The sequence below is a fragment of the Xenopus tropicalis genome, chromosome 3 (assembly GCF_000004195.4).
Source record: "Xenopus tropicalis strain Nigerian chromosome 3, UCB_Xtro_10.0, whole genome shotgun sequence".
NCBI classification, from domain to species: Eukaryota; Metazoa; Chordata; class Amphibia; order Anura; family Pipidae; genus Xenopus; species Xenopus tropicalis.
In genome coordinates, this window is record NC_030679.2 from 41,746,129 (window position 1) to 41,768,949 (window position 22,821).

At 38.5% G+C, this 22,821-nt stretch overlaps 1 protein-coding gene across 1 annotated transcript in view; it reads right to left on the minus strand.

Moving 5' to 3' along the window:
* Window positions 1–9,311, minus strand: part of neurl1b (neuralized E3 ubiquitin protein ligase 1B) — a 54,591-nt gene extending 45,280 nt beyond the window's left edge. Inside the window, exon 1 of the mRNA XM_002941547.5 lies at window positions 8,875–9,311. Within this exon, the coding sequence (XP_002941593.1) occupies window positions 8,875–8,905 (31 nt within the window). The 5' untranslated portion in view covers window positions 8,906–9,311. The remainder of the gene's footprint in view (window positions 1–8,874) is intronic.
* Window positions 9,312–22,821: the final 13,510 nt, after the last annotated feature.

Consider the following 22,821-nt stretch of genomic DNA (forward strand, 5'->3'; position numbering starts at 1 on the left):
ATGCATCATCCAGATTTTTTTTTGTATAGAATAATACGGGCTAAACCACACTGAATGAAATATGCCAAGAAGGTTTAAACATTCGGCTTATTAGAGACTTTCATGTTTCCAATTGTTAATGCATTAAACAGCCAGGCCAGTATGTAATGCATAGAAAAGGAAGATGCTGAGAAAGAAAGAACAAAGAACAAGCTAATAGAAAAACAGAAGAGAAAACACATTATGTACCACAACTTAATCAGAGGTATTTAGCCAAAGTGGATCTGGCCATTCTCTCAACACATTTAAAAGGGTGATCTGCCTGTGTGAACTTAGAAGTGGTTGACTATAAACAACATTATATTTATATCAAAAATGTAAACCACAGATGTCAAAGCTTTAGTCTAGTTTAGTTCCCAAGCAATAACATGTACTATGTAACATTAGAAAATGTGTGTAGTTTTCTATTAATTTCAACTCAATTTTTACTTTTAGACTACTGCCTTATAAACCAAAAAACGTTGTTCAAGTTCCACTTAATGACACATGGGAATTTTGTCCAGGCATACACCAAATCCAGGATTTGGCTTGGTATTAGGCAAAGATTCCTCCTTTTTTGGCTGAATCCAAGTGTCTGGCAGAACCAAATCCAAAAAATCATGTGCCGTTTGGTTACATGAACGCAGGCGTAAAAAAACCTTTGTAATCGTGAGCGTAGCACTCTTCTATTAAACCCTTCTGAAGCCTAATTTGCATATGTAAGTTAGGATTATGATTCAGTTCGGTATTCGGCTAAATCTTTCACAAAAGATTTGGGGTTCAGACGAACCCTAAAATAATGGATTTGGTGCATCCCTAATTGCTATATAATTTTCCAAAAGTATAGTAAGTGAACATATTTTCCTCTATGTTCCAGAGGTGTGGGCTAATAAAGCCCTCACTCCAGTTAGGGAAAAATAGCCAGCGCTAGGCTGCCCACCACCCCAGGAGAGCAGCCATGTTGTAACACTCACATGTGCATAATGAGCGAGTGCCACAACTCTCTCATCATGCGTATTCATGTGATGTAAGAGGATGAATTACATCCACCGCTCCTACATCAAGTGCATGCGCATAATGAGAAAGTGGGGAGACAAACTCATTATGTGCATGCATGGCAAACAACATGGCTGTCCATACTGGGAGCTCCCTCTTGGTGCGAGCAGCCTAGCAATGGTGGGAGCTGTATTTTTTTTTTTAAGAAAAAACTATTGTTTTTTCATTGGTCTAAAAAAAAAAAAAGCAAGACAAGAAATTTGTCTCTTTAGGTTGAAAATTAGCACGGAGGGACACAGGGGCTACAAGAGGGGTCTTCTGTCATTGTTCAGCCAGTGGCCACTTTTAATGGATCAGCATTGTAACAATACTGCCACCCTTGAAAAGCTATAGTACTAATAATAGCCTATTGTAGGTGGCACAGTGTTACTGTATAAGGTTCAAGCCACAAAACCAGGGTGTATTTCTATTGCTAAATTATCTGTACTAACAGCTTATTCTTGATAATCCATATATTGTCTCAATCAAATATATTTCCCTGTCCCCCCCTAAACAAAAACAAAAAAAAAGACACAAAAAACACAATATCCCCATGCCCATTAAAGCAAAAGCCCAATCCAGTATCACATACACTTCCCTAAAAACTGCATTATCTTTTGTGATGGGCAATATAAAACCTTCAAGTTATTGTAGAGCTACAACTCAGAACAAGATTCTGGGAGTTGCCGATTACTTCTGGAGAACCAGAAGTTGCATGTAAATGATAGGACACTGCTTCTCTATCAACAAGAAAACCTTCTGATCGCTACTGGGTGTAGTGCTCATCCAAGTAAATGCACTACAAACTCCAGGCAACGTAATAGTTAACTTCTTGCCTCCTGGGAGTCTTGGCCCAATGCAAGGGGTTAGCAAGGGGAAAAAAAAAAGCAGAAAAGACCAGACATTCTGCTGAAGGGTCAGCTGACAGCTCCCTCTATCCACACACAAAGACCATCTGCCAGAGGCTTTCATTGTGTGGCTGCCGCTGCCTTTCATAGCAGATGCCCCTTTCTTTAAATGTGCAACTGCATTTTATAAAATTCGAAAAAGTCACATGTTCCCTGTAGCAATGCACTTCTGCAGAACCAACACAGGGATGTTTGGCACGGTCACAATTACCTTAACCCAACAAAATATCTTGAAAAAAAGACCAAAGCAACCAACATTTAAAAATATATGTTTTTGTACATAGGAGTTATTTTCTATTTGTTTACATAAAGTCAGAAAAACAGATGTTACATATAAAAGAAAGTAACACCTTTGCATATTTTAATGGAAGCACCCATATTGCTTGCCTCAGCGAAGACACTAAACATAGGCAGCTATTGTAAGCCTCATGTAACTACAATCACTGTTGTGTGGTTGTCTAAGGGCCACAAGATGCCTAAGTAGTATAAGCAAGCAGGCAGCACCCATTCTAAAGCATCAATATAAATATGCAGTATTATTATTTTTTATTTCAAAAGGTTTACCCTGTAACATTTTGACTGGCTAGCACGGTACATCACCTTTTCCTGTCTTTGGGGACACAGGAATCTTCTGTTTTTTAAGGGCCGGGGCAGACGGAGAGATTACTCGCCCGCAAGAAATCTCCCTTGTCGCGGGCGACTAATCTCCCCAAAATGCCATCCCACCACCGAAATCCCCGTCTGCCACGGCCCCAAGGTGACACATAGCTATAGAAAGATATGTTCTTAAACCCACACCAATATTTTATGCTATTTAAAGCAGGGGTCCCCAACCGGCGGGCCGCGGACTGCTTGGCACTGGGCCGCATCAGTTCCTGCGTCGCACAAAACGCATGCATGTAAATGGGCAAATTAACGCGACGCACACATAAAGGTGTGTACTAACCTGGCGCGCGCAAATAAATGCCTTGTAATTACTTTTATTGATTTCATAAAAGGTTTCCTCAGTTATACTGTCATGTATTTTTACATGGAAATACAGAGGGTGTTAATACAAAAGGCGAAGAAGGACATGCTTGTGAATGTGTATATGTGTTTATAACTATATATTTATTTCATTGGGTTTGTTAACAAAGTGTATTTTTAAGTTGCAGAATATAAGGACACCTATTTTGTGTATAATACATTTCCTTCATGTATATCTGTATGAAATGAGAGCTGCCATACTTCCTGCTCTTTCTGAGGATTCTCCATAGACAGCCAAAAAAAGATAATCCATGCATATAAATACAGAGTATTTCCTCTCTAATAGACTACTAGCTGCAATCAAAATATTATCGATCGCCCTGAGCATGATTATGTCTCGAAAATGCAACTTATCTGGAGGCCAATGTCTTGATTCAATTTAGGCATCTCAGCTGTTCCCCTTGTACCACTTGTGTACCAATTGTGGGACAAAAGCAGCTGAGTTGCTGCTGCATCTGTTCCCTCTCCAGCCGTTCAGGCATACAGATAATCCTCAAAGAAGGAATGAAATGTTGCCCAAAGCAGATGCCGCCCCTACTTAATAGTATTTCCACATGAAGATGTCTGCTCTGTGGTGCTCTGCTATAAGTTCTATCTGATAAATGCTCCAGACACGGCTTCAAGCATATTTGTTCCATGATGTTTAATCTAAGAAGAATTAGTCCTCTGATCCATCAAAGAAATTAGGGACATAAATTTAGCTGCAGCTTCATACAATAACATATGACACTTGCCCACATGTACAACTCCTGAAATAAAATGGGTCATTCTAAAGCAGCGGTTCTCAACCTGTGGGTCGGGGCCCCTTTCACGACCCTTTCATAGGGGTCGCCTAAGACCATCGGAAAACACATATTTCCAATGGTCTTCGGAATAATTTTATGGTTGGGGGTCACCACAACATGAGGAACTGTATTAAAGGTTTGCGGCATTAGGAAGGTTGGGAACCACTGTTCTAAAGCAAATAAAAGGTGATCTCATTTTACCCTGACATATATATATCCATTTGTATATCATGTACTCATGTAAATGGTAACAACTCTCACGCCTTTCACTAAGATCAGTTACTTTTTAACCTCAGTGCAATCAAAGATACAATATTCTATTCTCTTTAACACACTATACTATACCTGCTATCCCACAGTCACAGTCCCTTCCCAGAGGCTATTATCCCACTGCTACAATAGGCACCATCTCTCCCTACTATACCTGCTATCCCACAGCCACAGTCCCTTCTCAGAGGCTATTATCCGCCCCACTGCTACTATAGGCACCATCTCTCCCTACTATACCTGCTATCCCACAGCCTCAGTCCCTTCCCAGAGGCTATTATCCCACTGCTACAATAGGCACCATCTCTCCCTACTATAACTGCTATGCCACAGCCTCAGTCCCTTCCCAGAGGCTATTATCCCACTGCTACTATAGGCACCCTCTCTCCCTACTATACCTGCTATCCCACAGCCTCAGTCCCTTCCCAGAGGCTATTATCTCACTGCTACTATAGGCACCATCTCTCCCTACTATACCTGCCATCCCACAGCCACAGTCCCTTCCCAGAGGCTATTATCCCACTGCTAATATATGCACCATCTCTCCCTACAATACCTGCTATCCCACAGCCCCAGTCCCTTCCCAGAGGCTATTATTCTTACTGTATTATAGGCACCATCTCTCCCTACTATACCTGCTATCCCACAGCCACAGTCCCTTCTCAGAGGCTATTATCCGCCCCACTGCTACTATAGGCACCATCTCTCCCTACTATACCTGCTATCCCACAGCCTCAGTCCCTTCCCAGAGGCTATTATCTCACTGCTACTATAGGCACCATCTCTCCCTACTATACCTGCCATCCCACAGCCACAGTCCCTTCCCAGAGGCTATTATCCCACTGCTAATATATGCACCATCTCTCCCTACAATACCTGCTACCCCACAGCTACAGTCCCTTCCCAGAGGCTATTATCCCCCCCCCCCACTGCTACTACAGGCACCATCTCTCCCTACTATAACTGCTATGCCACAGCCTCAGTCCCTTTCTAGAGGCTATTATCCCACTGCTACTATAGGCACCCTCTCTCCCTACTATACCTGCTATCCCACAGCCTCAGTCCCTTCCCAGAGGCTATTATCTCACTGCTACTATAGGCACCATCTCTCCCTACTATACCTGCCATCCCACAGCCACAGTCCCTTCCCAGAGGCTATTATCCCACTGCTAATATATGCACCATCTCTCCCTACAATACCTGCTATCCCACAGCCCCAGTCCCTTCCCAGAGGCTATTATTCTTACTGTATTATAGGCACCATAACTCCCTACTATACCTGCTATGCCAAAGCTACAGTCCCTTCCCAGAGACTCTTAACCCACTGCTTCTATAGGCACCATCTCTCCCTACTATACCTGCTATGCCTGCTATGCCACAGTCACAGAGACAATTATCCCACTGTTACTACAGGCACAATCTCACATGAGTATAACTACTATTCCACAGTTACAGTTCCTTCCCAGAGGTTTTATCCCCAAGGTTACTATTACTATTAGGCACACTACAAGGCAGAATCGCACACTACTATACCTGCTATCCAGCTACAGATCCTTCCCAAGACCATAATCTCTTCCCAGAGACTATAATTTCCACCACAACAGAAAATCATCTCTACCCACTACAAATGCTGTCCCAAAGCCTCAGTCCATTCCCAGGGATATTAACCCCATTAATATTGTCCCTGCTCTATTTGTTGAACAATCCACAGGTTAATTGGAGGGTTATTTTGCAGATTGCTCTCTTTCTACTTACAGTGGCTTTTCTATGGGACTACACTATATGGTGAGCCAAAGATTTAGACTCCGCTTTGAATTGCCTTTCAATTTCTACAATGAATGTGCACCAGTTTAAACCCATCATCAGTTCCTTCTGTCTCATTGCCTATGTCAATTTATGAGAGACGAAACACAGAGCACATTGAGTAACTAATACATGGAATAGCCTTCTTGTAGGTGTGGTACAGATACATTCCATTACAGTAATAAAATTAACCAATACTTATTAATGTCAGAGATATTGTGAGCATGAAACAAGTTATCAATTAATATACTTAGGTCACAAGGTCACTAAATGCAATGTATAGCATGTTCTATTGCAGGGAAAAGCCCACAAACCATTTACAATCAGGAGTACAATGAGTTCAGTCAGAATTCCTTGTGAGTAATTAAGGTTATAAACACAAATAGACTAAGATAAAAGCATTACAATCAAATGGCAAAAGAGGGATAATAAGAAAAAGGGCAGAGTTTAGAGGTGTGTGCATTGTAAAGTAACATCTGGGGAAGCACGGATACCCTAGAGGACAAAGTTTGCCCAGGTCTAATAACTATTAGCAGCCAATCAGTTTGTTTTCACTATTAAATGCTCCTTTTAATTGGTCACTATAGATTAACAAAAACCTAGGAAACTTTGCACTTTTATGACACTGTGGCTAAAACATCTTGGGGATGTAATAAAGGTGCTTACAATCTAGTTGAAAGAGCTTCAAGTAGAAAGTGCTTCTTTCTGCAAAGTTCCTGCACAGTTTGGCTTGTATCATAAAGGAAAAAAACAAGAAAACTACCAATAATGCCTAAATTCTACCATTTTTATAAATCACTGGGCAATGGTCCATTTTAAGACATGTCTCATGTGATGTTCTATCCTGCCTTGTGATTGCCTGCCACTCATATTACTTATACGTTGTATCTAGCTATGTGCAATCTGTTCATAGATCACGCTCAAGTGTTTCTGTTGAATAGAAATAACAGTTTTAAGGTCCATATGAAGTCATGTAATAAAATAACTCTAATTGCTATAAAATCATATCCTCAGGCCAGCAGACATTGTTCATCTTAGTGAACAGGCTTCACTGAGTTGTACTGCAGAGTGTAAAGGCCATAGTGAGCAATGAATGAATGAGTAAGTGGCTAAATGCTTACTGAGAGACACAGTTTTGAATAAGTGCAATATTCCATAGCAAGCCATTAGAAACTAGCTTAGATCTAGTCTAATCCAGTTAAAGAAAGAAAAGCAAATACCTGATCAGTTGTTATGGGCTACTGCACCAGTGCAAAGTTACAACTGCATTTGTAAAACACCCCCATGTTTGAGCCCTAACAGTGTGCAATGTAAGAACACCAGCTACACTCCACATATTGAAGCAGCCACTGTCTGTGCAATGTATGTCCATACAAAACACCTGACATTCATATGAAATAAAGCCACACAAATGGCAGCAGCAGGTAGCGATACTGCCCTGACTGGCTGATACTGGGAACCAACATAATTACAATCACAAAAACAAAATGCATAATGGGAATAGCTGGCACATGATTTACACAATAGGGACTTTCCCTACATTCTTCAACAACAAAAAAGCTGCAAATGGAATTCAATAGCAATTAAAGTGGCTTATCACGAAAAAGTGAAATAAAAACCAGTGCCCTGGCAGAGTGGGTTGCACTATTTTTCTGTTATCGTAAGATTCCTGTGCATCAGGGGGATTGCATACAGCACCTGTCCATGATTCCCAACAGTTTCAACCTGATACAGACACGATTTCAACCACTGCTTTAAGTTACATAGCAACACACCAAGCTACATAGCAACTGCCGTTGAGAGAAACAACAAAAAAGTTTAAATAAAGCCCCTCCCACCCCCGAACGGCTCTTTATAAACTGAATAATGCATCTCCCTATCCAGGAACTACCCAGCCCTCCAGGTAGAAAGATGAGAACAACTGCCAGGGTGCAAGAAAGATTTTTTTTGCAGGAACTACATGTATAATGTGCAGAACCACATGGATTCTTTTTCTCAGAATATTCTACTTGGACTCTTTGCAGATCAGTTTACCTGCCCCCCCCCCCCGCAACACAGAACTGCAGACTTACAAAATTGAACTGACCCCTTAAAGATTTTAAGACCACAATTAAGACACTGCAAAAATGCTACTGCCCTCTGCTGTTGGACTACAATTCCCAGAATCCTGTGACAGTCTTTGACAGAGGTTGCTGACATTTATCTGGAGTTTCTCAAGTCTAACTCCCCTGGTAATGTCACCTGATATAAGATCTATAACTAAGAATATTTAACTATAACTAATTAGTTTGTTCAACTGATGTAGCTTAAGAAATGTAGATAAAAGCAGACCGAGAAGATATACTGGTTAAGTAGAGAGCTAGCTAGCTTTAGACCTGTATACTGATTAGATGGATTAGATGTATACACAATTAGATGGAGAAGGTATAAAAACAGATATAGGTCAAGATACATAGCCATGCATATTAAGAGTAGATAGACAGGCAGATAGAAGCAGTGACCCCCCCAGCAGTTGCCAAGTGGTAGTAATACTACTACTTTGATCATAGCCCTTGTGATAGCACCAGGTGTATTTGGTTAATTCTTAGCCCTAGTATCTCCTATCCCCAAAGCATTAAATGAAAGTACAGGTTTAGGAGGATAGTGAATCACTGGAAGGAATCGAATTTAAGCTGTGTAGCGGTCTTTATTTATTCTCACATGGCAGCATTCCCTGTGAATGGCTTAGTTCACATTGGCACAGGAGCTTGCACTCAGAAGCATGGGCACACTGCATGTGGCACCTGAATCTGCTAAGCTGCGGCTCTTAATGATACCGGAGCTGTAGCCGAGGGGCAAGCGTTATCCAGCAGTGGGCTAGGACCATGTTCCAGTGTACCTGGGCAGTGGTTGGCACGGCACACAACACAAGGAAACAGGCAGGTGTCATTCTTTCATATCGTAAAATGCGTTTCTACTGCCACTGTTACCCACATGGTCCCACGCCTACACCCACAGCAGGGTGCCAGGTTGGGTGCTTGCTGGTGGCTCACCTGGCAAGGTTTTGTGCGCCGTGTTCCCCATACTCCGATCTGATGCCAATGGGTGCAGCAGCTGGAAGGTGTCACACTGCCCTGTTCCGGGCACTGAAGGTCCATTTAACCCTGTGCTCTCTGGTATAGGATACTGGCAGCTCCCACTGTGTATAAGCACGATGCGCTGATGTCGCCGGGGCTGCCGAGTAGCAGCCTTCTCCCAGCCTCCCTCCTCACTGTACAGCCGCCCCAAGCCGTCTAACTGCACCCACAGCCTGACCTGCTCAAGCACTACGGGGCGGAGCTGTAAATCCGGGCACGCCTCCTGGAAAGTACGACACGCCCACCAGCCGACTCTGCCTGACTCTCTGGAGCTGTCTCCATAAATAAAAAAAAGGCTCAGCGGGGTTGTGGGGAAGCGTGTGTCGGTTCGGTTGCTGGGCTGGTGATAATAATTCTATAGTCCTAGTGCTCTTCTATGGGACCCCAATACAAGAGAAACAATTGGGGTATCTTTTGACATATTAAACGTTATTTTTCAGAACCCTGCAAATGACAGGGCATCTGTAACACACTAACGTCTGCCATGTTTAAAATATTTGTTTACAGTATTTATGAGGTATGCCTTTCTCTAGTATGAGAAAGTTTATCATTAAGTAATGATAATGCTTCAGTACTCCCACTTGTACAATATTATCCTTTATTTATATAGTGCCATCTTATTGTGCATCACTTTACTGAGAAGACTTACAGCATTCCCTGCCCAAATCTTATTTTCTTGTCACAGTAAAGCTGGCCATACACACGCAGATATAATTGTATAAAACAAAGCTTTGTACAATTTTTATACTGTGTGTGGGTTTAGAATTATCATTCTAACAATTTTTGTACCACAGTGATCGGTCATTTAGTCAGATAGGGCAGGTTAGAAAATTTCTATCAGATAACATTAATAGCTGTGCATGTATTGCCTATCTGACCATATCCATTATTAATGGCCAAAACTTTGTCAGATTTCTTATTTTTAGGACTTAAATGCTAAAATATTAATCTAAATCTGACTAAGTTCTGGACATGTATTGCAGCTTGACACAAATAGTAGGGAGCTAAGTAACCTGACAGTGAGATTTGGACTGTGACAGGAAAGCTGAGCATCCAGTTGTATCTGCCGCAAACACAGGTAGAATATATAGGGGGTAGACAGATAAGGGAAATATCACATAGAAAAGGATGGGGGCAGATAAAGGTAATTACACTGCTGATTCATGTACCGAAGTTGCTTGGCAGTTATCAGAATGTACAAACTATGAAAGACTCTGTGAGCGCCTCAGTGTGTGAGTTTTCAAAGCAACATAAGGAAATCAACAGATTTTCATTTACTATTCACAAAATCTATAAAAATGTTTTAATGTGTCAGGGGAATTGAAAATGATGTGCCATACACAGACAATCTGGTACATTGGAACAGCAGTCACAACAAAGCTCACTGACAGAGGAAGAAGTACACTTAAGATAGTTACTTAACGCCACAAAACTGTGGCCTGAGATATTACCATATGATTATATCAGCACCCCTGTGACCCAGTCTCAATAAAATTTGTATGTCATGACTCATGAGTGTTGCAGAACTGGAATTTATGGCAGCCTGCTGTTCAGTAACTACTTGCTTCCAAGGCCAAACTACAGTGGTGCATAAACTGGTATAAGGAGCACAAAAGCTATACCCCTTAGCAATGGAAAGAGTGTTATGAGTGTTCTTTCACCCTTTTCATACATCTGGACATATGGAGAAAAGCAAAGCATGTCGTCAACACAGAATGCCAACATACTGCTGGATCCATAATGAAACAGGCAGCAATCACATGGGAGTCATTAGGTCCAATGTTTGGATATCACGGACAAATAATAGGCAAGGAATTCGAGACGATTTTAGAGAAACAGGTGCACCCTGTGGTCGAAACACTATTCCCTCATGATTGCCAGTGTTTCTAGATGATCATGCTGATTAATATTCAATTCAGTTCAGTGTGGTTTCAAGAATACCAGTAAGAAGTAATTTGCTTCTCATGGTCTGCAATCACCAGATCTAAACATTACTGACTATCACCTATATAAATGAATAGCAGACTGTAAATACATTTGTCTCCTTTGTTTCTTGAAGAACTGAAGGTTTTTTCATTGAAGAGTGGTGCAAAATCTCAGTATACACAGTTTATGACTTAAAGGACCTCATTTCAAGATGGACCAAAACATCTCTAAAGGCAAAGATTAGCCCTTCTCCATATTTGTCACTTAATAATACAACAAATGCTCAATTTTACATACTCTGATTTCAAGTTTTCCTGTTTGTATGCTTTTTTTGTGCCCCCAACATTTAGTGCATAATGCATTTCCCTGATTTTACAATTTTTTGGATTATACACCATTTTTTCTGGTCCTAAAAACCGTAACATAGGGTTTTTATATCAAGGTGTTGCTATTTTGTACAAATTCCGTGCAGATAGTGCCCTTTCAGTATTCTTCCAGTAAGCAATTTATAAAATCTGTAATCCCATGTAACTAACAGAAGAGAGTTTAAACACATATATTTATTCTAGTGGATGACTATGGATTACTTTTGAAAAAACAGTTTTACTCTAAAGAGGTAGCTTGTGTTTTCAGCTCTAATATTACGGTTTTTGCACAAAAGGAATGAAGGCTTCTTCTTACCTAAATTTAAAGGTGCAGATTAGTGGTAGGCAAACTAGCTGCAATGCCAACACAAAGCCAGCCCAATAACACAGTGTGATTGATCCATTGCTTGAAATCTCTACTGGTCAAATTAGCAAGGTCTCATTCATTTTATATTAATCTCTCTTATATTTCATTTGTTAAAGGGTTGGAAATGAATAAATGGATAATGAAAGCAAATTTAATTTTGAGCAACTCTCTAATATGCATTAATTATACATTTTCAATTCCTTTTTTTTTTATAAAAGTAATTGCTGTTGAAAGCAGTATCTGTTTGTTGGTTGCTGTTCTCTGCACTGTTGGTTCTGACAACATCTACTACTGAAACAACGGATACCCCAAAAAATGAAGGTCATTGATCTTGCAACACATGTTTATTGATGAGTTTGCTCTAACCAGAAATTCTGGTGTGCTGGCCACAGAAAGAAGAATACAGAGTCCCCATACAAAAAATTTGTTAAAATACATCTGTGCACCTGATGCACATTTCGCTCAGAGATCATAGTAATATAGTAAGTTGGGTTGAAAAAAGACATACGTCCATCACGTTCAACCATAATGATCACCAAGTTTATATCACTGGATAATAGGCAAGAATAGTCACACAATAGGCATGGCTCATAGTATCCAATTATAGTAAATACTGTATTTGCTAATTATACCCTTACATATTTGTGAGAATATCAAGGCTAATTTTCAGATTGGCTCCCTTTTATGTTATGGTTTTATAGACTGCAATAAAAGCTATGCTTTAACTTTATTACTCTTCCAGCACTGACCTGTGAGTCTGCTGTTAGGTTGTGCTGCATGGAACCATAGCCTTTTTAATTAGGAGTGGTATAGATTTTGCATTATCATAGTTATATATGTGTATACCATTGGAGCAATGTTGGAGTTGTTAGCACCCCTCCAGTCCAAAATTTCTTACACCCTTTCTGTCCCAAATAAATCTTTAAGATAAAAATAGGAAATACAGATAGGCTAGGATATGCACAAATTGCTGCTGCAACCTTTTTATTATTCAAACAACATGTTTGGAGCCATTTGTCACATGTTTGCAGCACAGTTTGGCATATGTTTGTCCACTTGAGACTCCCTTTATTCCTGTGCCATCTGATCCTCAAAAATGTTTTATAGTTTTATTACAGCTGCTAAAATGTTAACTGTAACTGATAATTTGCTTAATACAGAACTCTTTTCTAATTAGGGAAAATATATCTTACTTGTGCATAAATTAACAAGTAAGAATAGGGACATGTCTAAAAATCTGAAGAACAATTAAATGAATTAATGAGAAGCAGTTTCACCATATACCTTAAAGGAACAGTAACACTAAAAAATAAAAATGTTTTAAAATAATTAAAATATAATGTACTGTTGCCCTGCACTGGTAAAAGTTGTGTGTTTGCTTCAGAAACACTACTATAGTTAATAGAAATAGCTGCTGTGTAGCCATGGGGGCAGCCATTTAAATTGAAAGAAGGAGAAAAGGCACAGGTTACATAAGTAGATACCAGATAAATCGTGTAGAATACAATGGGAATCTGCTACTTATCTGTTATCTGCTTAGTAACCTGTGCCTTTTCTCCTTTTTACAAATTAAATGGCTGCCCCCATGGCTACACAGCAGGCTATTTATATAACTGCAGTAGTGTTTATGAAGAAAACACACAACTTTTACCAGTGCAGAGCAATAGTATATAATATATTAATTATTTTTATACACTTTCATTTTTTGGTGTTACTGTTCCTTTAAAACATACACCTACTTTTCCCATGTTGATAACAGCCCAGGGCACTTTTAATCCACCCCTGTTTAAAAAACATGACTTTCTACCCTTATCTGCATTTTTTCTATTATACCCTTACAAAAAACATCAAAAAGGTAAACCCCTTTTGGCATAGTTATAGATGCTGTGTCTATCTATAGCTACTTTGCTTGGCTGATTGGAAAGGACAGTGCAGCAATGGCTGTAAATCCAACTTGTATATCTTTTGCTAAGTAATAAAAACATTTTTCTTTATATTTATCTATATTTTAATTGCATACTTAATCTTCTTTGCAATTTGCATCAGTGTTGAGTAATTTAGAAGCTTGATAACAGGGCTAGATTTCAATGTGCTGCACCTCTAGGCTAGTGTGCCCTGTTACACAAATCCCACCCTCTTGCAACCTGCTTCTTACAGAAATGAGCCACACAGGGCAGGCATTTGATTTTGACAGCTGTTAATCTCCCACCCAGCCCCCAGGGTGCATCATGACACCCCTAAAATCTTGTCACCGCAGATTCTGGCCTTTGTGATCTTGCCACAAATCTGGGTCTGGTTGTTAGGGCACTGTACTGCTGAGCTCCAACACACCATTAAACAGAATAAGGTTCAACTGTTCAAAGAAAAAATACTGACACATTTAAACAGTTTTCTGAAAAATGTTACAAATCAATTTATACCATGTATAGCATTTATTAACTATCTACAACAGGCTGGCTATTTCTCAAAAATGTTTTTTTTTTAATTTTGTTTTTACTGAAAAAATAATGTTCCTTTTTTTAAAATTCATCTTCATACCCACAACATGGCTGTAATCCTTTCATCACTAAATTCTCCCTTAGAGCCTGAACTAATGGCAGTTGTATGCACCTGCAACAGAATGCAGCATTGCATTGGTGGCTAAGTGGCTGTGGTTTAGTTTACCAAGCATACTTAAGACCAAATTGCTGTATAATTAATGAATATCCTGTATCATTCCACTGAGCTTTAATTTAGCTGCTGCAACTAAAAAATATTCTTATGAATACCTATAAACTAATGGCTTCATACAAATTCTGTGGAGCTCAAAGCTTGTAGCTAAATTCAAAGGGCTTAGCACCATCAGCTCAGACTGTAATTTTTTTAACTGAAATGACACAAGAGACTTCATCTTATGGGCATAAAAATAAAAAATTGTGTACTTCCCCACCCTCTATAAACTCCTGCAAAATTCTGACTAATCTTCTTAACATGTGATTTTGCACCTATGAATTGGCCCCTTAGTAACACCAGGAACTGTAATAGCTTATGTACATTTAAACCTAAAGATTACTGCTTTTTAAAACATAGGGCCTGTTATTTTGCATACAGACATGTAAAGTCAATCTACCTGGGGAGCACAGTGATGTCCTGTCGCAATTCCAATGTATTTTTTGGAAATGAATCATATTCCTGAAAAGTTGGAAGAGAGGGGTTCTACAAAAGAATTTCCTATGAGAAATTTCTGGTTAGGCCAGTGGTACAGGGCATACAACTGAAGTAAGGCTATGAAAAAGCTTATGAAAAAGATTTACCGGTGAGGCCACAATGCTTTGTGCTGGGCTCCAGGGATCCAAACAGGTTTTAGTGCTTGTACACTAGGTGCCTCACTTCTTGTTGATATAGTTTATGTCTGACTTGGTGCAGCATTGGGTTATTTTTCAGTATAACTGTGTGCATGTTACATCATGCCACTGCTTAAACGTAGAATATGAATCACCTATTTATGCTTTTGGGGTGTGGGTAGACTGAGGAGAAGGGTTGCAATCATGTCACTGTCTTATATCACAGTGTGAATGTGTTTAATGAATGCACTATTCAGTGGTCTGAGATGAAGTAAAATTAAACATAGCAAACATAATTTAACATATTCGGGGATGAAAATCCTGGGGCTCAGGTCCCGGAATGTTTGGTGAAATTATTGAGGGGTAATTCAATTTCCTATGTTTATCTGGCTCCAATATTGTTGCCACTTGGCTGGTAAATATTTTGCTTTTTTCCCCAAAGTAGTGGCAACCCTAACCCTAATTTACAATCCATTCACTCAGTGGTACATCTAGATGTTACTGGGCCCTCAAGGAGATTCAATTTAGGGCACAAGTTAGTTGACTTGTTCTACCAAGATATATTGAATTTGCTCATAAATATTGTCTTCTTGGGCCTCCTACACTCCTGGGCCCCTTGCAGCTGCAGGTTATGCTTCCTCTGTACTTATGCCCTTGCATTCACTAAAGACAAAGGTGTTGTGCATTTGCCAAATCATAATTATCCCCATACCAGGGGATTCTAGTCCACTGTAACAATGGACATCCTAAAAGGACTCTAATGGGCTGATAACTAACCCCCAAATTCAAGAGAAAGGGCCTTGGACTAAGAAATAAGGAAACATAATTAAGACTGCAATATTTAGACACAAACCCTTATTATTTTGGCAACTAAGGGTCCTCTGTCTAAAGCACCCTTAAATCATTTTAGTCTGTTCTGCACCTCCAGGTGCATAACATACTTCCAAGTGTATTTACATAGTAACATAGTAACATAGTAAGTTGGGTTGAAAAAAGACATATGTCCATCAAGTTCAACCATAATGCCTATATATAACCTGCCTAACTACTAGTTGATCCAGAGGAAGGCAAAAAAACCCCATCTGAAGCCTCTCTAATTTGCCGCAGAGGGTGGTTTGAAAAAAATAATCCAGACTAATTATCCTGGCTTAAAGCAAAAATATTATTATCCTATAATATGATTTTTGACATTCAGTGGGAAACTGGCTAGTAAGTGTAATGATTGGTGACATTTGGACACGCAGTGAAACTGAGCTAGCAGATTAGGAACTGCACTGTAAAGAACATTTTTGAAGGTAAATATTAAAAACAGAAATATCTATACTGTACCATGGGGCTGTCAAGGAGTTATTAAGCTGTTTTGCATAAAAGAAATTATGTAAAATAAAAAAGTATTTATGAATCTATGTAATTGTCCTTATGCTCAATTTGATACAATTGCCGAAATCATTAATTTAAAAAAAATGTAGTTGCTTTATTATCTTTTATGTGGCCAGAATGCCATATTTTACATAACTTTAGACCTTGCAGAAGCCATTAAAAAGCAATGGGTAAAATGCTTCAAATAAATTTTGGTGGAAATATCTGCGTGCATAAAAAGCAGCAACAGAAACCACAGCTTTTTAAATACAGCATCTTTAAGGAGTTGCTACATTTTATGCAATCACCTAAAATATTTTGACAGCTTGAAAAATATGCATGTGCTAGAAAGCATCATCTTCAGAAATGGTCAAGCAGCTTTCCACTTGGGCAAGTAGAGAGTTGGTGTTTGCATCAGTTAAAATCACCTTTTCTGCTTCTCTAATTGCAAAAGTGTTTGAAAATCTACAATTAGTATAGATATAAGTGTATATATACTTTATATGTATGAGTGTATAAATTAGTCTGTATGAGTTTGTGTATGTATGTGCACTGGGATTCTTTTGGAGGAGGTTTCTTAATGGACTTTGGTCTTCTTTTAACCCAGCTTAATTATATAACTATTTATTGCCCCTTTTATTTTTTTTATTTGCTTAACAGACAAATGCAAAAGCAAGAAAGAACTAAAAATCTAGACACATGGAAAAAGACTCCAGATGGATCATTACAAGTACAGCAAAGTATAGCAATGTGAAGTAATTCTGTTTTTTGTGTAGGGAAGAGTAATTATGCTCTCTATACTAACGATAAGAAGTGGAGAGGGGGTGGCATTGGGCCACCTTAGGCTGAAAAGCCTAGAAGCTTTTAGACAGTGATGTAAACATGGATAAAAAAATAAAATTCAGGATATCCATGCACAATCATGGATCAATTCTTGTACAATAATGAAGTCCTGCCATCAGTACTTCTTGTCAGATTAACAGAGGAGTCTTAAGTAAAAACAGAGTTAAATTTTTTATAAAAATGTAGTACACCACAGAACACTGTATCTCCCCTATATCATTACCCTGAGGGAAGTTATGAAGAATGCCCTACAAGATGGCTGTAGAGAGAATAAGAAGCACTAGAGTATATATCAATCTGTCACTCTATTGACTGAAAGCATACATATCTTTGTATCCTAGGAAACACGGGCGTTCTTGTGAGTTAAAAATGGATCATCCAACAACCCTGGAAAACAGCATGCAACAGAGAGACAGAAACAAAAAAAGGGAGATTGAGAGAGTATTCCTGATATTTGTGGGACCCCAACTGTAGATTGATCTAAGGGAAATGGAGAGTCTTAATACATAATTCCGTACATTTATCTTCTCTGATAATTTATCTCAGTTATTCCTCTGTGTCAGAGTGTTCTCTAATTGCTCTGATCAGTCATAGAGATAGAGTAAAGCTGGTCACCCATATGAAGAGGGTTGGTCAAGCGAGTCTAATTTGGCTCAAAATACCCACCTGTATATAAATAATTGCCCATACTTTATTTAAACATAACAGCAAAGACAAAAACGAAAAAAATTTATTTTTTTATTAAAGCAAGACGCATGGAAAATAAAATGGGGAACTCAAGGTAGCAATTACAGAAATATTATGGGATGATACTTTTGATAGGCAGGTAAGGCTTTATGTAGTGAAGGAGGTACAGTAATAATAAAAGAGGTTAATGTTTTTGCTTAAATGGGCCCACGCTTTAAAGTCTTGCATCAGGTAAAATATATTGGAAAAAGGTTACAAGGATATAATTACAATAATTATTATTCAAAGAATAACACACCTAGTTCCCAAAAGCATAGTAGGCCTGAATATTTAGTAATAAATTCAGACTTTCATAACATGGCAGCTCAGAAACCAGTGCAATTATCATCAGAATTTAGTAATCAGTCCTGTACCATCAGCTTATATGATACACAAACCTCATTTTCAGCTTGATAATTTGTGACAATCCCTAAGCTTAACTTCTCAACAGCTGCTCAGAACACGCTGACACTCCTAACAAAATCCAAAATGGGGAGCTAATAAGACACCTGTAAAGACATGTATCATTTAGTAGTATGTTGCATGTTAAGCTGTTGCTTAAAGGAGAACTACACCCCCCCCCCCCCCAGGAATAAGAGCCCCCTTAACTGGCTTGCATCGACTACAACTTTAAAAACTGGCCCCAGGTACACTGCTGCGCTGCTGACAGGTTAGGATATGGTGTTGATATAAGTAAAAAATAAGAGGGAAGAATCTAACATTACTCCCTGGGTGCTGATTCAAAAGGGTTAAAGCATGCCATGAGTATTAAACGTAAACAGAGTAATAGGGACAGGTTTATAGTGAAGACACACAGAGCTACTAGTAGCAGCTACTTGTCATGGCTACTATAATAGACAATGCTGATCATTTACTGATAATTATATCTCAGTGATCTCATGATTGTATATGGCAGGGTATTTCTGGAGTTTAGTAGTCATAAAAAAGTAGCTTCTACTAGTAACCCAGTGTGTCTTGACCCCTAAGTGAAAATATGACCGCTTCCTTTTTGAAATCTTTTAATTTGTGACATGTTGATTCATTAAGGAGGAGAGAAGACAGAAATCTGAGTTAGAAGTTCAGGAGTGAGTGAAGGGGTAAATCAATATATTTGGATATCATCTATGTAATATGATGTTTTAAGCCAATGAATGGATACGCTCGTCCAAAGACAGAAAGAGTATACAGCAACAAACCAATTACAGAACCTTGAGGCAACCTTAAAAAGTGTATATTTATCCAGCATACAAAATAAAATACATGCATTTAAATAAACAACAACAATAATGGAAATGCCTGTATTCTGGTTGGTTGTAAAAATACAGGATGTGGTCACATTGTTAGTTCTGTCTTAGCAGAACAAGATTTTCCAGTCCTTTAATTATAATAGTAAGTAAGTAGAACTGTTAGTGAGCCAGAATTAATATGTATGATAACATATGTAATTCTAAGCAATACTACCTAGGTAATTCCTTTCTGGAGTCTTGCCAGCTTACTGTATTTAAGATGGAAAGAAACCCCTTACTTGCTGAAAGTGCCAAAACAGGCTACAAAATCATATGTCTCTGCAAACAGAGATCAGCAGTAAATCTGCTGAGAAGCCGTTCCATAAAAAGAACAGTTAAAAATGATTGTGTGATAAACAAAAAGACATGTGGCACTTTGCCATTGGATGTATCACATTGCCAAGAATTCTTCTGGTGGATGAAAAAAAGACTATAGGTGTAAATGCTCTGTGACCTGAGAATTAACTTTCTGGAAATGTTATACAACATATAATAGGCCAGAAACATGCCCCACAAGTCTTTAAGATACAGCCATTAAGAAGTTAGGTTTGAACAGGGTGGAATGCCATGTCAACTCTAAAGTAATTATCATGAGATCTGAAGTACATGGGATGTTCCAGTCCTGCGCCAGCCTTGGAGTTTATGAATGTATAGTTACATATTAAATTTGGGTTGAAAAAACACAAAGGTCCATGAAGTTCAACCCCTTCAAATGAAACTTAGTACACATATTTACATATATTTACACATACAGACCTATCTATACAAACATATTCAATAAATAACTCCAAAGTGCCCTCTTCTGCTTTAGACTTAGCGATGAGGTCTTATGAGGAAAAGAAGAAAAAAAAAAAAAAAAAATATAGTGTAATACTGTTATTACTTCACAATGTGCACTCTCATGTGCTTTTTAACACCAGTGATGACTTTTACTTATATCACCCTTTTGTGCCCAGTTGTGATATCCCTTTCCGATTGCCAATCTACTTACAGACCCCCTTGGGTTTATATGGCATCCAATTGGTTCACTTGTAGCTCACGACTCTCTGCTTTCCCACCTCTTAATTTCAGGCAGTATTAGGAACCACTTCACATAGGTAAATTTCCAACTTTAGCAACTTTAGGTTAATTCCACGACCTTTCCGCTTCCCTTCCCCTTCTGTGCACTTACTGTGGGATAAATGCATACGCCATATGTGTAAAAACTAAAATACTTTAATATAAATAAAACTTCCCAATACACTCACAAACAGAGTATAGGATGCGCATGTCAGGAGTCACTGGTATGGATCAGGTGGCTGCTCCTTTTTCTTTCCCTGTTCCCGACCTGCAGTGTCGTTTCTGGGTTCAGCAGTCCTGCCCTGTATAGTGCTTCTCCTCTGCGTCCTCTCTCACCGCTGACGCGTTTCGCCACTTCCGGCTTCCTCCTGAGCGATGACCTCACTACATCCTGGCTATGTTTAAATATCCCACAGTTCAAAATGTCCAAACTTTATTGTACCATTTGTTTGCACAATGTCTCTAAGTCCATGTGTTCACTTTGTGCTTAGAGAATTCAATCAATTCCAACTTTATAAGTATTAAAACAGCATAAAAAACCAATAGATTTTTATATCAGCATAAAACAGCATAGAATAGCCAAAAAAAATATTTTTAACCCTTTCATGTAAAAACACTTTTTTAACCCATTCATAAAAAAATTATTTTACATTTTTTAAAAAAAACTTTTTAGGAATCACAAAAATGCCCTCAGATTGTAATCAATATTTAGGCCTAGCGGGTTTAATGTTTTTAATTTATATATCCATATATATATAGATATATATATAGATATAGATTGTATATATATACAATCTGAGGGCATTTTTGTGATTCCTAAAAAGTTTTTTTTAAAAAATGTAAAATAATTTTTTTATGAATGGGTTAAAAAAGTGTTTTTACATGAAAGGGTTAAAAAAAAATTTTTTGGCTATTCTATGCTGTTTTATGCTGATATAAAAATCTATTGGTTTTTTATGCTGTTTTAATACTTATAAAGTTGGAATTGATTGAATTCTCTAAGCACAAAGTGAACACATGGACTTAGAGACATTGTGCAAACAAATGGTACAATAAAGTTTGGACATTTTGAACTGTGGGATATTTAAACATAGCCAGGATGTAGTGAGGTCATCGCTCAGGAGGAAGCCGGAAGTGGCGAAACGCGTCAGCGGTGAGAGAGGACGCAGAGGAGAAGCACTATACAGGGCAGGACTGCTGAACCCAGAAACGACACTGCAGGTCGGGAACAGGGAAAGAAAAAGGAGCAGCCACCTGATCCATACCAGTGACTCCTGACATGCGCATCCTATACTCTGTTTGTGAGTGTATTGGGAAGTTTTATTTATATTAAAGTATTTTAGTTTTTACACATATGGCGTATGCATTTATCCCACAGTAAGTGCACAGAAGGGGAAGGGAAGCGGAAAGGTCGTGGAATTAACCTAAAGTTGCTAAAGTTGGAAATTTACCTATGTGAAGTGGTTCCTAATACTGCCTGAAATTAAGAGGTGGGAAAGCAGAGAGTCGTGAGCTACAAGTGAACCAATTGGATGCCATATAAACCCAAGGGGGTCTGTAAGTAGATTGGCAATCGGAAAGGGATATCACAACTGGGCACAAAAGGGTGATATAAGTAAAAGTCATCACTGGTGTTAAAAAGCACATGAGAGTGCACATTGTGAAGTAATAACAGTATTACACTATATTTTTTTTTTTTTTTTTTTTTCTTCTTTTCTTCTTTTCCTCATAAGACCTCATCGCTAAGTCTAAAGCAGAAGAGGGCACTTTGGAGTTATTTATTGAATTTTATTTGACCTGGGACACGAGGTATCTGAAGTGAGGAGCATACACTGAGAATTGCACTTATTTATATTTGTAAAAGCTATACAAACATATATAAATATTTTTAAAATATAAATATTGATATATATACTAACTAACTGTAGATCCTATTATCACAACAGCCTTGGATGTTATGCTTGTTTGAAAAATCATCCAACCACTCAAAAAGGCGTTAATCATCACAGCACCAACAGGGCATTCCACAACCTCACTGTGAAGAACCACCCTTGCTGCTTTTCTACCTGTTAACATTTCAACTAATGTTTTTGTTTGCTAGAAAATATTTTTGGATCATTTAGATGTATGTGATAACATTCCATAAGGTTTGAAGAATGGGGAGTGGCCCTAGAAAGATTTGCTGCACGGCCCAGTACCTTTTAGTATCTACCTTTGGCAAGTTAGATTTGTTATAAGTAAATGTTAATATCAAACCTTAATTATTCTGTTTCCAGAGCAAGTTGGAATAAGACAACATACTCTTCACAACAAACCATAGAATAATATACCACAGCTAAATCAACAAAATATACATGGAGTATGCATTTGGCAATATAACATTTAAATTCATACCCTCTGTGTTCCCCACCCAATGCAAGTAGTCCAGCTATGACATCAGCCAACTTGCCTGGGGAAAACCTAAACTAGAGTGACCTTATCTAACCAATGATTTCCCCCAATTACCACTTAGCAAAGCTAGCCAACAAACAATAACAGTCAGTAAAAGAGAGAAGAGAAACAGATATTATTTCTACAGGAATTCTGAAATCATAGTTTTGCTTGTATAG